General features: G+C 38.4%; 1 protein-coding gene across 2 annotated transcripts in view; it reads right to left on the bottom strand.

Annotated features, from left to right (window-relative positions):
- LOC126457963 (NADPH:adrenodoxin oxidoreductase, mitochondrial) overlaps nt 1-18,770 on the bottom strand; it is an 82,122-nt gene that overhangs the window by 5,121 nt on the left and 58,231 nt on the right. For both annotated transcript variants that reach the window (XM_050094720.1, XM_050094719.1), the window contains exon 7: nt 18,597-18,761. In XM_050094720.1, the coding sequence (XP_049950677.1) occupies nt 18,597-18,761 (165 nt within the window). The remainder of the gene's footprint in view (nt 1-18,596; nt 18,762-18,770) is intronic.

Genomic DNA, 18,770 nt, shown 5'->3' on the forward strand with positions numbered 1-18,770 from the left:
CCTGCGATGTATACAGCCCACACTGCAGCACTTCAAAGACAGTCAGTTTGATTACAACCACCTGGTATTTGCATAGTTCTACACATTAATAGTATTGAAAATATAGTTTGTTTTATTATCACATTTATGTACTGGTAATGAAAGAAAATTTAAGTTTGAAATTTAAGAAAAGATACTGAAAAGAAATTAATAACATTTCTCATAAAATGAATGCATAGAATGGTTGAACTATGTCTTGTGAATCTTCTTGAAAAAACAAGACTGAAAATTGAGATCTGGGTACCAAATGTCGATTTTCAAAAATAATATTAAAAATCATATTAAAATTCAAAACTCAAACACCAATGGAGTTCTAGACTTCAAAACTAGGATGTAGCAATATATTTACATGATAGACAGGATTTTGAAATTTGGTTGAAATGTGGGAAAGGAGAAGAAAAGCAAAATTTTGGGGTGGAATCTCCCCTTAAAGACACTTATTGTGTATCCACAGGACAAGTGGCCTGTACCTGAAAAATTGTCATGACGCTCGATCCATTGGCAAAAAAATCCAGATTAGTTACCCATTCCAGTCTTCAGGAGGAAACAGTCACAGAAGAGATGACCATGAGAAAATATGAAAAATCAATAAAAAGGTAACATTCTATGAGTCACAGCATGGAATGTCAGAAATCTAAATGTGGTAGGCAAACTAGGAAGCCTGAAAAGAGAAATGCAGAAGCTCAGTCTAGATATTATTGGGATTCGTGAAGTGAAATGGAAAGAAGATGATAATTTCTGGTCATATGAACATAAGGTAATATCTACAGCAGCAGAAAATGGTATAACTGGAGTAGGATTAGTTATGAATAAGAATGTTGGGAAAAGAGCATGTTACTTTGAAGAATTCAGTGACAGGATCATTCTCATCAGAATCTACAGCAAACTAACACCAATAACACTAGTTCAAGTATAAATGCCAACGTCACAAACAGAAGATAAAGGGATATTAAAAGTGTATGAGGAGGATATTGAATGGATAATTCAGTACATGGGAGAATATGTGTTCAGTAGTACAGATGAGAGGGGAGAATGACTAATAGAGTTCTGCAGCAAATTTCAGCTAGAAATAGCAAATACACTGTTGTTGTGGTTGTTTAAAAAAAAACATCATCACAGGAGGAAAAGGCTTGGAACACTGGAAGATACGAGATGAATTACAACATAGTCAAACACAGATTCAAAAATCATATATTGGATTGTGAAGTGTACACAGGAGCAGATAGAGACTCAGGTCACGATGTAGTAATGATGAAGAGTAGGCTGAAGTATAAGAGAATCATCAGGAAGAATCAACTTGGAAAGAAACTGAATACTGAAGTACTGAGGAATGGTGATGCACATTCTTTAAGACGAAATACTATGACAATGTATACTGCAGAAAGTAGTTCAGTTGAAAAGCAATGGATATTTCTAGAAAGCGAAATCACAAGTTGGACAATAAATATAGATGCAAGTAACATAACTGTGAAGAAACCCTGAGTAACAGAATAAATACTTCAACTGATTGATGCTAGAAAGAAACACAAAAATGCTCAGGCAGAAACAGGAGTGCAGCAATATTAAGTCACATAAGAATAAAATATGTAGGACGTATAGGGAAGTTAAGGTGAAATGGCTGTAGGAAAAATGTGAATAAATGGAAAGTGAAGTGGTTGTTGGAAGGGCAGGTCTAACATACAGAACAGCCAAAATAGCTTTGGTGAGGTTAAAAGCAAAGCAGCCAACATTAAGATTCCAAGATGAATTCCCCTGGTGGAGAAAAGAGCAGCTAGGATGAAAGAGTATCCTGAAGGCCTCTATAAGAGGGAGGAACTGTTTGATAACGTGATAGAAGAAGAACTGAGAATCGATATGGATGACATAGGTGATCCAGCATTACAGTCACAGTTTAACAGGCTTTAGGAAACAAGATCAAATAAGGCTGAACGCATAGATAATATTTGTTCAGAATTTCAAGAAACTTTGGCGGAAGTGGCAACCAAATAACTATTCGAGTTGCTGTGTAGAATATATGGGAAAGGTGATATGTGAATTTCAGAAAAATTTCATCCACACAATCCTATAGATAGCAATGGCAGATAAGTGCAAAAACTGTTGTATAATCAGCTTAACAGTTCATGCGTCAAAGTTGCTGACAAGAATAATGTACAGAAGAATGAAAAGGAAAATTGAGTGTCTGTTAGATGACAATCACTTTGGCTTTAGGAAATCTAAAGCCACCGCAGAGGCAGATCTGACACTGTGCTTGATAATGGAAGCAAGACTTAAGAAAAATCAAGGCACTTGCAAAGGATTTTTGATCTAGAAAAAGCATTTGACAATGGAAAATAGTGCTAGATGTTCAAAATTCTCACAAAAATAGATGTAAGTATAGGAAATGACAGGTAATATACATTATGTGTAATAACCAAAAAGGAACAGCAAGAATTAAAGTCCAGAAACAATGTGCTCAGATTAAAAAAAGGGGAAAGATGAGGGTGCAGTGTTTCTCTCCTACAGTTAAGCTTGTATATTAAAGAAGCAATTATTGAAATAAAAGTTTCAATAGTGAGATTAAAATTCAGTGATGACATTGCTATCCTCAATGGAAGTGAGAAAGAATTACAGGACACGTTAATCAAAACGATCAGTCTACTGAGCACAGCATATGAACTGAGAATAAACCCAGAAAACATGAAAGTGATGAGGAGTGGCAGAAATGACATAAGTGATAAAATTAACATCAAACGAGGTAGACAAAATGAAGGAATTTGCCTACCTTGGAAGCAAAATAGTGTATGAAAGATAAAGCAAAGATGAGATAAAAAGCAGATAAGAACAGTCAAAAAGGGCATTCCTGCCCAAAAGAAGTCTAATAGTATCAAAACAATGGCCTTAATTTGCCAAAGAAATTTCTGAGAATGTATGTTTGGAGCACAGCATCTTATGGAAGTGAATTATGGACTAGGGGGAAGTCAAGAAAAAGAAAACTGAAGCACCTGAGATGTGATTCTACACAAGGATGTTGAAAATTAGGTGGACTGATAGGATTAGGAATGATGAGGTTCTCCATAGAATAGGTGAGGATAGGAATATGTAGAAAATGTTAACAAAAAGAAGGGGCACGATAGTAGGACATGCGATAATACTTCAGGGAATAACTTCCATGATAGTAGAGGGAGCTGTAGAGGGTAAAAATTGCAGGGGAAGATCGAGGCTGGAATACACTGAGGCCTCATAAAGCCATGGGATAGCGATATTTACATATACAGATGGTGGTAGACCACATACACAAGTTATAAAAGAGCAGTGCATTGGTGGAGCAGTCATTTGTACTCAGTTGATTCATGCGAGTAAGTTACTAATGTGATTGTGGTCATATGACAGGAACTAACAGACTTTTAACTGCAGAATGGTAGTTGGAGCTAGATGCATAGGACATTCCAATTCAGAAATAATTAGGGAATTCAGTATTCTGTGATCCATAGTGTCAACAGAGTGGCGAAAATACCACACTTCACACATTATCTCTCACCACAGTCAATGCAGTGGCCAACGGCCTTCACTTAACGCCTGAGAGCAGCAGCGTTTGAATAGAGTTGTCACTCCTAGACAGACACTGCATGAAATAACTGCAGTAGTTAATGTATATGTATCCTTTAGGACAGTGTGGTGAAATTTGGCAATAATGAGCTGTGTCAGCAGATGACTGATGTGAATGCCTCTGCTAACAACACGACATCACCTGCAGCACCTTTCCTGGGCTCATGACCATATTGGTTGGACCCCAACTGGAAAACTATGGCCTGGTCAGATGAGTCCCGATTTCAGTTGGGAACAGCTGATGGTAAGGTTTAAATGTGTTGCAAACCGTATAAAGCCATGGACACAGACTGTCAAAAAGGCACTGTGAAAGCTGGTGATGGCTCCATAATGGTGTGGGCTGTGTTTACATGGAATGGATGGGGTCCTCTGGTCCAACTGAACCGATCATTGACTGGAAATGGTTATGTTCAGCTACTTGGCGTTCATTTGCAGCCCTTCATGGACTTCCATGTCCCCAAACAATGATGGAAATTTTATGGATGACAATGCGCCATGTTAATCACAATTGATTTGAAGAACATTCTGGACAATTTGAGTGTCTGACATGAATCCCACTGAACATTTATGGGATATAATCAACAGGTCAGTTCATGCACTAAATCCTGCACCAGCAACACTTTCACAATAGTGGACAGCTATAGAGGCAACATGGCTCAATATTCCTGCAGGGAACTTCCAACGACTTGTTGAGTCCATGCAACATCGAGCTGCTCCACTGCACTGGGCAAAAGGAGGTACGTCATGGAATTAGGAGGTATCCCATGACTATATCAGGCAAGTAATTTAGGACTTTGGCTGTAAGTGCTACTCTGAGATGAAGATGTTTGCACAGGAGAGGAAATTGTGGTGGCCCACAAGAAGCTGTCAGGTGACTGATGAGCAGCTAATGTCACATAGTAAAATAGGCCACAAACAAATTAATCTAGTTACATTACTTGACATTTAATTACTCAATATACTGAGTTACTTTCTCTGTTAAGAGACAATAAATCCAGTGGGAACATTATTTGTTCATTTATTTGTCTCTCCCTCTCTCTTTTTATTTATTTTTTATTTTACTAGACAATAGGTATGTATAAATTACTTCAGAAACTAAAGGAAAACTGAATTTATCAAAACCAAAATAAGATAAATATCTTGTGGCTCATGGTCTGATGATTCAGTTTGACACCATTTCAGCACCTTGTTTGCAAATTCTGTTGTATATGTAGTAAAGCAAAAACAAGATGATTTTCTTGTTGTTGCGGCTCCCAAAAACCTGTACTTACTACTACAGAAAGGTTTATTCTGGAATAAATAGCATTAGAAATTAAATTATGTGCTATAATAATGCAGCAGAGAAAAAGAAAAGTAAGATAAAAACAGTCTGCCTGGCAATTCCAGGATGAAAATGAGAATTTTCAGTGAATTATGTACTAGGATGCTGAAAGTACAACAGCAAACAGTGGGAAAAAAGACCTTTGGTGAATAGAAGTGAATTATAATCCTTGGATGGCAGAACTACAACTACCAACAGTGTAAAAGACAAATAACTTAAAAAAAGCTGCACATGTTATTTTATAAACGTCTCTGCTGCATGTCATAAATTAAATACAACAAACTTCCTAACTCCTTTAAAATGTAATATCAACACAAGATATGGTAAAACGAAAGCTGGAACCTTATTGAGATGAAAGATTGTAATTTAGTCAAACATTCATTCCCTCATAACATACTGTAGATCTCATCCTGAAAATAGACTTCTAGGAATGTGGAACGAGTCTAATTCTACATTAACAAAGAGAAGCAGCTATTAAAATTGTGGAGCTGAGTCACTGACCATTACTTATCTCCATGAGCTGTAATATTTAATGCTGCCCACAGACACACATAAAATTTGTTGGAGTAATGGTCTTAAGTCCAAAGGCTAATTTGATGGAGCTCTTCATGATAATACATCCTGTGCAAGTCTCTTAATAGCTGCGTAACTACTGCAACCTACATCCATTTAAACCTGCTTACTCTATTCAAGCTTTATATCCCACACGTCCCTCTGTTACCAGATTGTATCCTATCCTTTGTATCCAGTTGTGCCAAAAATTTATTTTTTCTCCAGTTTGATTAAGTGCTTCATTAGTTACTTGATATACCCATCAAATCTTCCAAATTCATGTGACATAAATAAATCTTTGTCTCCCCTTATCTTCTTACAAGGTGTGTCCCATTCTGGAGTCTGAGTAACCTGCTCTACTTTATTATCTTTCCACTGCGAAACCTCTCTCCTCACTGATGAAAGAACTAATAGTTCAGAAAGCTAGGATAGTGTCATGTATTATTTTATTTGTCTATTGGCAGTACTGAATATTTAGCCAACAAAATTAAGAAGGTGCACTGGCCAGCAATTCTGTCTCTATAACTTTCAAGTTTTCTCATGTGAATTTTCCTACTGATACCATTAACTGCTTTTCTTCTTTTGTTTTGTTAGTGTACTTTCTGCAGTTCTTGCCTGTCACATTTTTCATCATTTGGTGATCTTTTTCATCTTCTGTAGTATAACATGTTCAGATAACTTTCTTTCATGTGTAGCAATCCTTCATTTGTTTAGCAATTATTGTTTTTTGTTCCAACCTTTTGCCTGTGTCCAGCGATTTTCCGTTTGTACCTGGTGTTCTTTCTCTCTCTCTCTCTCTCTCTCTCTCTCTCTCTCTCTCTCTCTTTCTCCATTATGCAATACTTCTTCCTCATTGATTGACAAGTTTTTATTGTTTTGCTTCCATTTTTGTGCTTTTAGCAATCTTCCTCCATTTCCTTGCAGTCTTTTTTGATCACACAGTGAAGGCTTTCACAACCAGGTGTCTTAGTTGCTGGTGAATCTCCCAGGTTGTGTGGTCATGGTCCACGAAACTATTTTGTTCCGAACATTTCATCCAGAGCTACGTAAAATATCTTTAGAGGATCCAGGCGCACAATTAAACTGTCCATGGCAGTTCTGGATGAAAATTTGGAACAAAAAAAGTCTCATGGACCATGACCACACAACCCGGGAGACTCACCAGCATCTAAGTCTTATTTCATTTCAATGACATTTGCAGTACATTAATGACTACCCCTTATTTCAGTTTTACTATTTTCTGGACATTCTTTCATCAACCAATTTGTCTTTGTACAGGAACTATTCACATTATTACATCACTTGGTGATCTTTACTATTTTTTTTCATGTTCAGTGACCTTTTCCAAACTTGGTAATCTTTTTTTAACAGTTCAGTGATCCTATTTCTTTGTTTGGAGAACTTTTTCTATCTGTTGATGATTCTTATTACTTAGTTATCTCTTTTCATTCACTTTCACTGTTTGGCGAACTTATCTCTCTGTTTGGAGACTGTTTTCCCTCCTTCATCGAAAGTTTTTTCCTTACTTGCCTGCTGCCTTTCTGTATTTAGTGAACGTCTCCCAAATCCCAGCAGTCTCATTTACTTTTGAGCAATCTTTACAGCATATTTATTGATTATCACTTGTGTGTTATTTTATGCACATTCTTACAACATCCAGTTTGCCTATGGACAGAAACCCTTCACCTTGCCCTACTCTTTCTTTTCTTTCAAATTCACTTTGTCTCCTGTAATACTCACGACAGGTGGGTCACTCTCATCTCGGTGTCTGAGAGACACATACTTCTTTTCTTTTACCTTCCCCAATTTAGCCCTACTGCTCTCAGAGGAACAAACTAAAAGTTCAAAATCTAGGGTAGTATTGTGCATTTTTAAGTTTGTCCATGGGCAGTACTAGATACATCACTTCCTGGAGGTAAGTTCTAGCCAGCTATTCTTTCTCACAATTTTTTACTTTTCTCCATTACCTTTTCCTTTTAGTAACATTTGCTATTAACAATTAACAATCATTAAACTGCTGTAAACTATTTTTGCTAACTCAGACTCAGTACCACATAGTAGAATTAACAAAATGTGGTCATGCCGGTTGTCTTCAGGTAAAGACTGGTTTGATGCAGCTACCTAGTACATACAGCCTTTATTTTCTCACCCCATTTTAATAGTACTGACGATGATGACCAGTCTTGGATTATCCTTCAGCAACTTTTCTCCCCATTCCATTCAGTACCTCCTCATTAGTTATATGATATACCCATCTTATCTTCAGCATTCTTCTGTAGCACAACATTTCGAAAGCTTCTATTCTCTTCTTGTCTAAACTATTTATCATCCATGTTTCACTTCCATACATGACTACACTCAACACAAATACTTTCAGAAAAGACTTCCTGACACTTAAATCTATACTCAATGTTAACAAATTTCTCTTCAGAAACACTTTCCTTGTCATTGCTAGTGTACATTTTGTATCCTTTCTACTCCGACCATCATCAGTTATTTTGCTCTCCAGATGTTGTTGTTGTTGTGGTCTTCAGTCCTGAGACTGGTTTGATGCACCTCTCCATGCTAGTCTATCCTGTGCAAGCTTCTTCATCTCCCAGTACTTACTGCAACCTACATCCTTCTGAATCTGCTTAGTGTATACATCTCTTGGTCTCCCTCTACGATTTTTACCCTCCACCCTGCACTCCAATGCTAAATTTGTGACCCCCTGATGCCTAAGAACATGTCCCACCAACCGATCCCTTCTTCTTGTCAAGTTGTGCCACAACTCCTCTTCTCCCCAATCCTATTCAATACCCCCTCATCAGTTCTGTGATCTAATCTTCAGCATTCTTCTGTAGCACCACATTTCAAAAGCTTCTATTCTCTTCTTGTCCAAACTATTTATCGTCCATGTTTCATTTCCATACATGGCTACACTCCATACAAATACTTGCAGAAACGACTTCCTGACACTTAAATCTATACTCGATGTTAACAAATTTTTCTTCTTCAGAAACACTTTCCTCGCCATTGCCAGTCTACATTTCATATCCTCTCTACTTCGACCATCATCAGTTATTTTGCTCCCCAAATAGCAAAACTCATTTACTACTTTAAGTGTCTCAATTCCTAATCTAATTTCCTCAGCATCACCCGACTTAATTCGACTACATTCCATTATCCTCGTTTTGCTTTTATTGATGTTCATCTTATATCCTCCTTTCAAGACACTGTCCATTCTGCTCAACTGCTCTTCCAAGTCCTTTGCTGTCTCTGACAGAATTACAATGTCATCGGCAAACCTCAAAGTTTTTATTTCTTCTCCTTGGATTTTAATACCTACTCCAAATTTTTCTTTTGTTTCCTTTACTACTTGCTCAATATACAGATTGAATAGCATCGGGGAGAGGCTACAACCCTGACTCACACCCTTCCCAACCACTGCTTCCCTTTCATGTCCCTCGACTCTTATAACTGCCATCTGGTTTCTGTACAAATTGTAAACAGCCTTTTGCTCCCTGTATTTTACCCCTGCCACCTTCAGAATTTGAAAGAGAGTATTCCAGTCAACATTGTCAAAAGCTTTCTCTAAGTCTACAAATGCTAGAAACGTAGGTTTCCCTTTCCTTAATCTTTCTTCTAAGATAAGTCGTAGGGTCAGTATTGCCTCAAGTGTTCCAACATTTCTATGGAATCCAAACTGATCTTCCCCAAGGTCAGCTTCTACCAGTTTTTCCATTCGTCTGTAAAGAATTCACGTTAGTATTTTGCAGCTGTGACTTATTAAACTGATAGTTCGGTAATTTTCACATCTGTCAACACCTGCTTTCTTTGGGATTGGAATTATTATATTCTTCTTGAAGTCTGAGGGTATTTCGCCTGTCTCATACATCTTGCTCACCAGATGGTAGAGTTTTGCCAGGAGTGGCTCTCCCAAGGCCGTCATTAGTTCTAATGGAATGTTGTCTACTCCCGGGGCCTTGTTTCGACTCAGGTCTTTCAGTACTCTGTCAAACTCTTCACACAGTATTGTATCTCCCATTTCATCTTCATCTACATCCTCCTCCATTTCCATAATATTGTCCTCAAGTACTTCACCCTTGTACAGACCCTCTACATACTCCTTCCACCTTTCTGCTTTCCCTTCTTTGCTTAGAAATGGGTTTCCATCTGAGCTCTTGATATCCATACAAGTGGCTCTCTTTTCTCTGAAGGTCTCTTTAATTTTCCTGTAGGCAGTATCTATCTTACCCCCAGTGAGATAAGCCCCTACATCCTCACATTTGTCCTCTAGCCATCCCTGCTTAGCCATTTTGCACTTCCTGTCGATCTCATTTTTGAGACGTTTGTATTCCTTTTTGCCTGCTTCATTTACTGCATTTTTATATTTTCTCCTTTCATCAATTAAATTCAATATCTCTTCTGTTACCCAAGGATTTCCACTAGCCCTCGTCTTTTTACCTACTTGATCCTCTGTTGCCTTCACTACTTCATCCCTCAGAGCTACCCATTCTTCTTCTACTATATTTCTTTCCCCCATTCCTGTCAATTGTTCCCTTATGCTCCCCCTGAAACTCTGTCAACCTCTGGTTTAGTCAGTTTATTCAGGTCCCATCTCCTTAAATTCCCACCTTTTTGCAATTTCTTCAGTTTTAATCTACAGTTCATAACCAATAGATTTTGGTCAGAGTCCACATCTGCCCCTGGAAATGTCTTACAATTTAAAACCTGGTTCCTAAATCTCTGTCTTACCATTATATAATCTATCTGATACCTTCTAGTATCTCCAGGATTCTTCCATGTATACAACCTTCTTTTATGATTCTTGAACCAAGTGTTACCTATGATTAAGTTATGCTCTGTGCAAAATTCTACCAGATGGCTTCCTCTTTCATTTCTTACCCCCAATCCATATTCACCTACTATGTTTCCTTCTCTCCCTTTTCCTACTCTCGAATTCTAGTCACCCATGACTATTAAATTTTCGACTCCCTTCACTACCTGAATAATTTCTTTTATCTCATCATATATTTCATTAATTTCTTCGTCATCTGCAGAGCTAGCTGGCATATAAACTAGTACCACTGTAGTAGGCATGGGCTTCGTGTCTATCTTGGCCACAATAATGCGTTCACTATGCTGTTTGTAGTAGCTTACCCGCACTCCTATTTTTTTTTTTTATTCATTATTAAATCTACTCCTGCATTACCCCAGATAGCAAAACTCATGCTCTTCCAGGTCCTCTGACACAATTACAATGTCATCAGCAAATCTCAAAGTTTTTATTTCTTCTCCATGGATTCTAATTCCTACTCCAAATTTTTCTTTTGTTTCCTTTACTGCTTGCTCAATATACAGATTGAATAATGTCGGGGATAGGCTACAACCCTGTCTCACTCCCCAACCACTGCTTCCCTTTCATGCATTTTATACCAGCAACCTTCAGAATTTTGAAGTGCATATTCCATTCAACCTTGTAAAAAGCTTTCTCTGGATTTAAAAATACTATCAAGGCAAGTTTGACTTTCTACAGTCCAACTTCTAACACAAGTCATAGGATCAGTATTGCTTCAGGTTTCCCTACATTTCTCTGGAACCCAAACTGATCTTCCCTGAGGTTTTCTATGAATAATTATTGTCAGTAGTTTTCAACCATGGCTTCTTAAACTGATTTTTAGATAAGACTCACATTGCCCAGCATTTCCCTTCTTTGGTATTCGAAGTAAAACATCCTTCTTGAAGTCTGAGGGCATTTTGCCTATCTAACATATCTTGCGTACTAGGTGGAATAGTTTTGTTATGGTATGTTCTCCCAAGGATTTCAGTAATTATGGGAGAATGTTGACAACTAAAAGTGCCTTGTTTCAATTTAGGCCCTTCAGAGCACTGTCAAATTCTCCTCACAGTATCTTATCTTCCATCTCATGTTCATCTACTTCCTCTCTTCCCTTTCCATAATATTGTCTCAAGTTTGTTTTCCTTGTACAGCCCTTCCGCACATTCTTCAGACTTTCTCAATTTCCTTCTTTGCTTCATTGTGGCTTGCTATTTCAACACTTAATATTCACACAGGTACTTCTCTGTTCTCCAAAGGTTTCTTAATTTTCTTACAGGCAGCAGCTACCTTTCCTCTAGTCATGATTGTTTCTACACCTATCTATTTCTCGTCTTAGCCATTCCTGTTTTAGCACTTGGCACTTTTTGCCAATATAATTTTTAGACATCAGTATTCTCTTTTGCCTCGTGCATTTACTGTGTTTATATAGTTTTCCTTTTGTCAATTAAATTCAGCATCCTTTATGTAAGCCGGTCAATAGTTGCCTAGTGTTCCTTTTAAAACTCGCAACAACTTCTGTTTCTTCCAACTTATCCAGATTCCATTTCCTTAATTTCCTACAGTTCTACAGTTTCTCCAGTTTTAATCTGAAGTTATACACCTATACTCTACAAACCACCATGTGATGCATGGCAGAAGGTACGTCCCATTGTATCAGTTATTAGGGTTTCTTTCCATTCCATTCCATTCCCATATGGAGAGCAGGGAGAATGATTGTTTGAATGCCTCTATGTGTGTTGAAATTATTTAATCTTATCCTCAAGATCCCTACGTGGGCGATACATAGGGGATTGTTGTATAACCCAAGGGTTATCGTTTAAAGCAGGTTCTTGAAACTTGGTTAATACAATTTCTTGGGATAGTTTACTTCTATCTTCAAGAGTCTTCTAGTTCAATTCCTTCAGTATCTGTGTGACACTCTCTCATGAGTCAAACAAACATGTGACTTTTCATGCTGCCCTGCTCTGTATATATTCAGTATCCCCTGTTGGTCCTATTTGGTACAGGTCCCACATACTTGAGCAGCTTTCTAGAACCAGCAGCACAAGGGATTTCTAAGCAATCTCCTTTGTAGATCGATTGCACTTTCCCAGCATTATACCAATAAACCAAACCTACCACCTGCTTTACCCACAACTAAGCCTATGTGATCATTCCATTTCACATCTCTACAAAGAGTTACACCCAGGTATTTATATGATTTGACCAATTCCAGCAGTGACTCATTGATTTTTTGGTCATAGGATACATTTTTTAATTTTGTAAAGTGCACAGTTTTACATTTCTGGCAAGTTGCCAATCTTTGCACGACTTTGAAATCTTGTCAAGATCTGACTGAATATTTATGCAGATTCTTTCACATAATACCTTGTTATAGATAACTGCATCATCTGCAAAAAAGTCTGAGGTTACTATTAATATTGTCTTGCAAGGTCATTAACAGTCCGATGCTGGTGCTGGATAGCACAGATCCACTAGGTAGTGTTTCTGTGCCTACATCTCCACTCCTATGGTGTAATTTACCCACACTCGTCTACCCCCCAACTCGGGCTTTCGCAACAGGCAATAGTGTGTTTACTTCCACAACAGCAACACCTTAGCTACACAGAAGCAATGAGATTCATTGAATTTTTCTCAATGTAATGTCTCTTTGTGTTTTACATTCAGGCAAATGAAGGACTCTGGATCTCTTCGATCCAGCACCAGCATTTACATTCTAGTCTTCCTCGTTTCTTTACAGTGGTGTCAACTACTCTGTTTATTTTTATTTTGAGATCGAATGCTCACCCAATGGACACAGTCGAGATAAAAGCCTTCATTGGACTTCTATACATACATAGCTGGAGCGCACAAGGTGGGAAGGAAAAGTCTTCACTATTTATAGAATTCCAAGGGGCTCAGAATTGAGATATTTCGATCGACCATGAATGAGTACAGCTTTCGTTTTCTGTTATAAGCTCTGCAATTTGATGATAGACAATCATGTAGTGAACGCAGAGTAGTGGACTGCCTGGCACCAATACGAGATTTATTTCAAAAGTTTGTGAAGAACTGCCAATCTTGTTACATAGTAGACCAAAACACCACCACTGACGAGAAACTCAAGGCCTTCAGAGGACATTGCTCTTTTATCCAACGCACACTGTCGAAGCCGGCAAAATGTGGAATAAAGAAATTTGCTGCAGTTGATTCCAAACTATTTTATACATGCAACATGGAGATCTATGCTGGCAGACAGCCAGATGGCCTTTTTCAGCTTAGTAATAAAAGCAGTGATGTGGTTGAACATTTGGTGGCCCCTCTCACTAATTCAGGATGCAATTTCTGTGCTAACAACTGGTTCAGCAATGTAAATCTACTCCGTGATTTGTCAGAGAAGAGAAGCACCAGCTGTCATACATTGGGGGGGGGACGGGTGGGGGTGGGGGGGGGGGGGGGGGGTGGGGGGGGGAAGGCAGATCCCGAAGGAAATAAAGGATGTGAAAACCAGGGCTGCAAATTGTAGCATATTTTCTTACAGAAAAGAAGGTACGATCGTTTCTTACGTACTACAAAATAAATATAACAAAAAAAATATTTTACTGATCTCAAGTATGCAGTATGACACTGAAATTGACAAAAACACGGGAGATAAAAGAAAACTTAGAAGATGTACAACTTTGCTTCCACTGTTTTTTCCCCAAAATTTGAGGCTTTAATGAAAAAAAAATGGTTACACATGTATCATTCAAAGTATTTTCCATCACTGGCCACTACTTTCTCCCATCTTTCAGGCAGTGTACAAATCCCGCATCAAAAAAACTGTTCATCTTTTGAAGTGATTCACAAATCAGTCCAATTTTTGACTTCTTCATGAGATCGGAAGTGCTAGTCAGCCATGACATGCGCCATTGGTCTAAAGAGGTGATAGTCAGAGGGAGCAATGTCTGGAGAATACGGCAGGTGGGGTAGGACTTCCCATTTTAACATTTCCAAGTACATGTTAACATGTTTCGCTGTGTGGGGTTGAGCGTTGTCGTGATGCAAAATCACTTTAGCGTACCTCTTGCTGTATTGAGGCTGTTTGTCTTGAAATGCTCTGCTCAAATGCATTAATTACATTTGATAACGAGCACCTGTGATTGTTTCACTTGGTTTTAACACCTCATAGTACATGATGCTGAGCTGGTCCCACCAAATGCAGATCATGATCTTGGAGCCGTGAATATTCGGTTTGGCCATCAACATGGAAGCATGGCCAGGATATCCCCATTATTTTTTGCATTTAGTGTTATCATAATGAACCCATTTTTTGTCCCTAGTCACAATGGGATGCAGAAATCCCTTCCGTTTTTGCCTCTGAAGCAACTGTTCACAAACACACGAACGCCATTCAATGTCTCTTCATTTCAGCTCACACGGGACCCAAGTTCCTTCTTTCTGAATCATGCCCATAGCCTTGAGACATTTTGAAATGGCTTGCTGTATCACTCCCACTAATCGTGCCAATTCTTCTTGAGTTTGACACGAGTCTTTACTCAGCAATGTCTCCAATTCTGCATCTTCGAAAACATTCTCTCTTCCACCACTATACCGATCTACAATGTTAAAATCACCATTCTTTAAGCGTTGAAACCACTCATGACATGTTCCTTCGCTAATAGCGTCCTTACCATATGTACTTGAGAGCATTCAATTAGACTCAGCCGCTGTTTTCTTCATACTGAAACAAAACAGTAACACCTTCCGCAGATGACGAGAATTAGGCTCGTAAACTGACATTTTCAATGAAGAACAACTTTATGATGCAGACACAAATCGACTAATGTTTGAATGAGGTTATGTTGACCTAGGTCCAAGCTAACTGCCTGATGTCTGTGATCTATTTCTTTCGACTGCTACTTACCGATGTCGCCACCTATCGGCAAACGGTGGAAGCAAAGTTGTACACCTTGAATTATGATAACTTATTAAAACACACACAAAATTGGAGTTGATATGGTTGACAAATTGTGCTCTGCCTACAAAATTTAGAGGGGAACACGACGATGGCCCATGGTCGTATTTTATTTGATACTGAATGAAGCATTTCAGGTTTTTCTTTGCTACCCTCAATTTCAGTTCTTGTCTCATTTGCTACAGACTGGACACTTATCTTTGGTGCCACTAACAGCCTTTACATAAAACGAGAATTTCTTTGGGTTTTGTGAAATATCATTTTACAGTATTCTGCTACTGATATATCACTGAAGGATCACACATTGATCTCTTGACAGCCAAATGTGTATCATTCAGCATATCTCTGTCTACAGCCCTATGCATTGTTTTACACATATTAGACAGTAATCTCTGTTTCTTTAGAAGTTTCTTTATAGTCACTGTATACCAAGAAGGGTTTTTTTGGGGGGGGGGGGGGGGCGGAGCTCAACTGCACTATACCAAGAAGGTTCCCTCCCATTATGAACTGTTGTACTGGGTACATATCTATACAGTGCATGGCCAACTATTATTTTTATCTTGAGCCATAGTTCTCTATATATAATAAAAATAAAATAAAATACATGCTTCTGTCCTGTGCCAAAAGTTTCAGGTTCCTCACTGAGATATGACACTACTGATATTCTGACTAGTTTACTGAACATATTAGTTTCTTATTTGAGACTTTCTCTTCCACTGCTATGACAAAAAAAAAAAAACAGATGAGGAAAAAATTGAAAGTTGTCAGAGGCTATAAAAAGAAAAAAAGGACCATAATTGAGAGCCACTACATAAAAATCTACATTTGTACTTTGGAAGCTACCATGAAATGGATGATGGAGTGTTATTCCCATTATGACTTATTTAAGTTTTTCCCCTTTCCATTCACATACAAAATGAAGGAAGAATGATGTTTAATATTGTTTCTGAGCACACTGTAATTTGTCTCTCGTTTTATGGGTCCCTATGGGGGAGATACTGTATGCAGGGAGTTATAAAGTATTTCAAGATTTCTCACTTAATGCTGATTCCTGAACATTTAACTAGGCAACTGTGGTATAATTGGCATCTATAATCAAGTGTTTGCCAATTCAGGTTTTTCATCAGCTCTGTGATACTCTGCCATGGGTCAAATAAGCTTGTGACTATGTATGCACTGCTCTTCTTTTGTGTAAATTCAAGCACCATTCTAAGATGGGTTTCCTGAGTAGTGTATAAGTAATATCCTTTGAAGACTACCAGTATCTTACCCATTAATTGAAGAGTGCCACCTGCTTCACATATGACTGAGCCTATGTGACCATTATGTTTCATGTCCCTGCAAACTGATAAGCTCAGGTATTTGTATGAGCTGACTAATTCCAATGGCGATTCATTGACACTTAAAGGATATTACATTTTTTTTTTAAATTTTGTGAAGTGCACAATTTCACATTTCTGAATATTTAAAGTGAGCTGCATTTCTTTGAAATCTTACTAAGACCTGCCTGAATACCTGAGCAGCTTTATTTATTTTTCAGACACTGCTTCATTACAGACAACAGCATAATCTGCAAAAAGGTCTAAGGTTACTATTCATATTGTCTGCAAGGCAATTAATGTCAACAAGGGTCCCAACACTTCTCTGGGGCACTTTGGAAGCTACTTCGGCATCTGCTGATGATTCTTCACTCAATTTAACTTGTGGCATCCTCCCTATGAAGAAATTTTCAGTCCAGTCAAATTTTGTTTGATATCCCATCTGACTGAACTTTCGTATTAAGCAATGGTGTGGTACCAGGACTGGTACAAACATTTTTGAAGATCAAGCAATAGTAGATCTACCTCATTGCCTTGATTTATGACTTTCAGGATGTTATGTGAGGAAAGAGCAACTTGTGTTTTGTATGAATGTTGTTCCCAGGACCCAGGCAGGTTGGCATGGAGGTCTCTCTTGAGATCCTTCATTATGTTTCAGGTCAGAATGTGTTCTAAGATTGTACAACAGATGGATGTCAAAGATATTGGATGGTGGTTTTGTGGATCACTTTTACTACCCTGTGCTATAACTAGCTCCTCGCCTGGCCATGAAGCCCAAAGAGATAGCTACTGGCCGCCTTGTCATCCTTTGCCACACAGGTGTGGTATGCGCATGTGGTCAGCACACTACTTTCCAGACTGTGGAGCAGCAACCCTTTGGTCAAGTAGCTCCTCAACTGGCATCATGAAGCTGAGTGCATCCCATACCACTCCTTTCGCCAAGGCAAGGAAAAATCCTTGGCAGTACCAGGAATCGAACCCGGGTTTTTTGCAAGATAGCCACCTATGCTGACTGCTTAGCTACACAGGCATAGCTGTAAGGGGATGATCAAGAAGTTTTCATTTTAGAGAGTTGCTGCAGCATATATGCACCACAGCATGGCTCCAATGCAGGTATATAAGCACATGTTGGCAAGGGATTAGTGTGGCATTCGTGTCTTTCTGACATGTGTGCGATAAATATGGTAACATGAATTACAGCGATGTTATTACCAAATGCGTCCAAACAGAAACAGCATGCTGTTATTCTTTCCATGGCTGGCAAAGGGCAAATGCTGGTTGGAATCCATCAGAGAATGAAGAATGTGTACAGGGTACCATGTCTGTCAAAAACCACTGTTGAGGAATGGTGCACAACAAGGGGCACTGCTGCTTCATGGTAACACACATCCCCCTACCGCAAATTCCGTAATGCAGAAGTTACACCAACTCAAGTGGGAGACACTCAAGCACCCATCCTACAATCCTGATCTCTCCCAGTATGATTATCATGCCTTTTGTCCCTTAAAAAAGGCCTTGAAGGGTCAACAGTTTCTTTCAGGAGACACCGTGGTTTACAAAACATGTATCTTCAACCTGGTGCATTGGTGAGATGACTGCCTCAATGTTCATGACAATTTTGCCAGACTGGCATATTGATTATGGACTGCATGCCCTTCAAATGGAAACTTCTAGATCACCCCTTATATTTTCAAACTATTGAGTACAGTTTTTTACGTGCCACACAATGGAAAACTATACAGGTAAAGCATACTCAGAATGAGAAATTGAAAAATAAATAGCCAACTCTAGTGATTGTTTTGCATTACTGTCTGTATCTTGTGAATTTCATCTGAAATGGATTAGATTCCCCATAAAGCATTTTCTAACTTAAATTATTCATTAAGAAACTACCTTCTGCAGCCACATTTTTCAACGTGAAAAGTATAATCTGCTATTATTAATGTATCTACACATCCTTCATGACTACTAAAATACATTAATGTTCTGTAACTTTGACCACATTGTTAATATAATGACTACCTTTTTCTCTTATAATTTCTTGAACTGCAGAGAAACCTGGTTTTGTTTCATCTTTTGCCTGGGCCAAATCATCAGCAATTTTCTTTCCAACTGCAAATGCATTGTTCATTGTAGATAGAATAACACCTACAGGACCAGATCCCACCCAGCCAGCAGCATATAATCCTGAAACAC

This window comes from Schistocerca serialis, chromosome 2 (genome assembly GCF_023864345.2).
Source record: "Schistocerca serialis cubense isolate TAMUIC-IGC-003099 chromosome 2, iqSchSeri2.2, whole genome shotgun sequence".
Classification (NCBI taxonomy): domain Eukaryota; kingdom Metazoa; phylum Arthropoda; class Insecta; order Orthoptera; family Acrididae; genus Schistocerca; species Schistocerca serialis.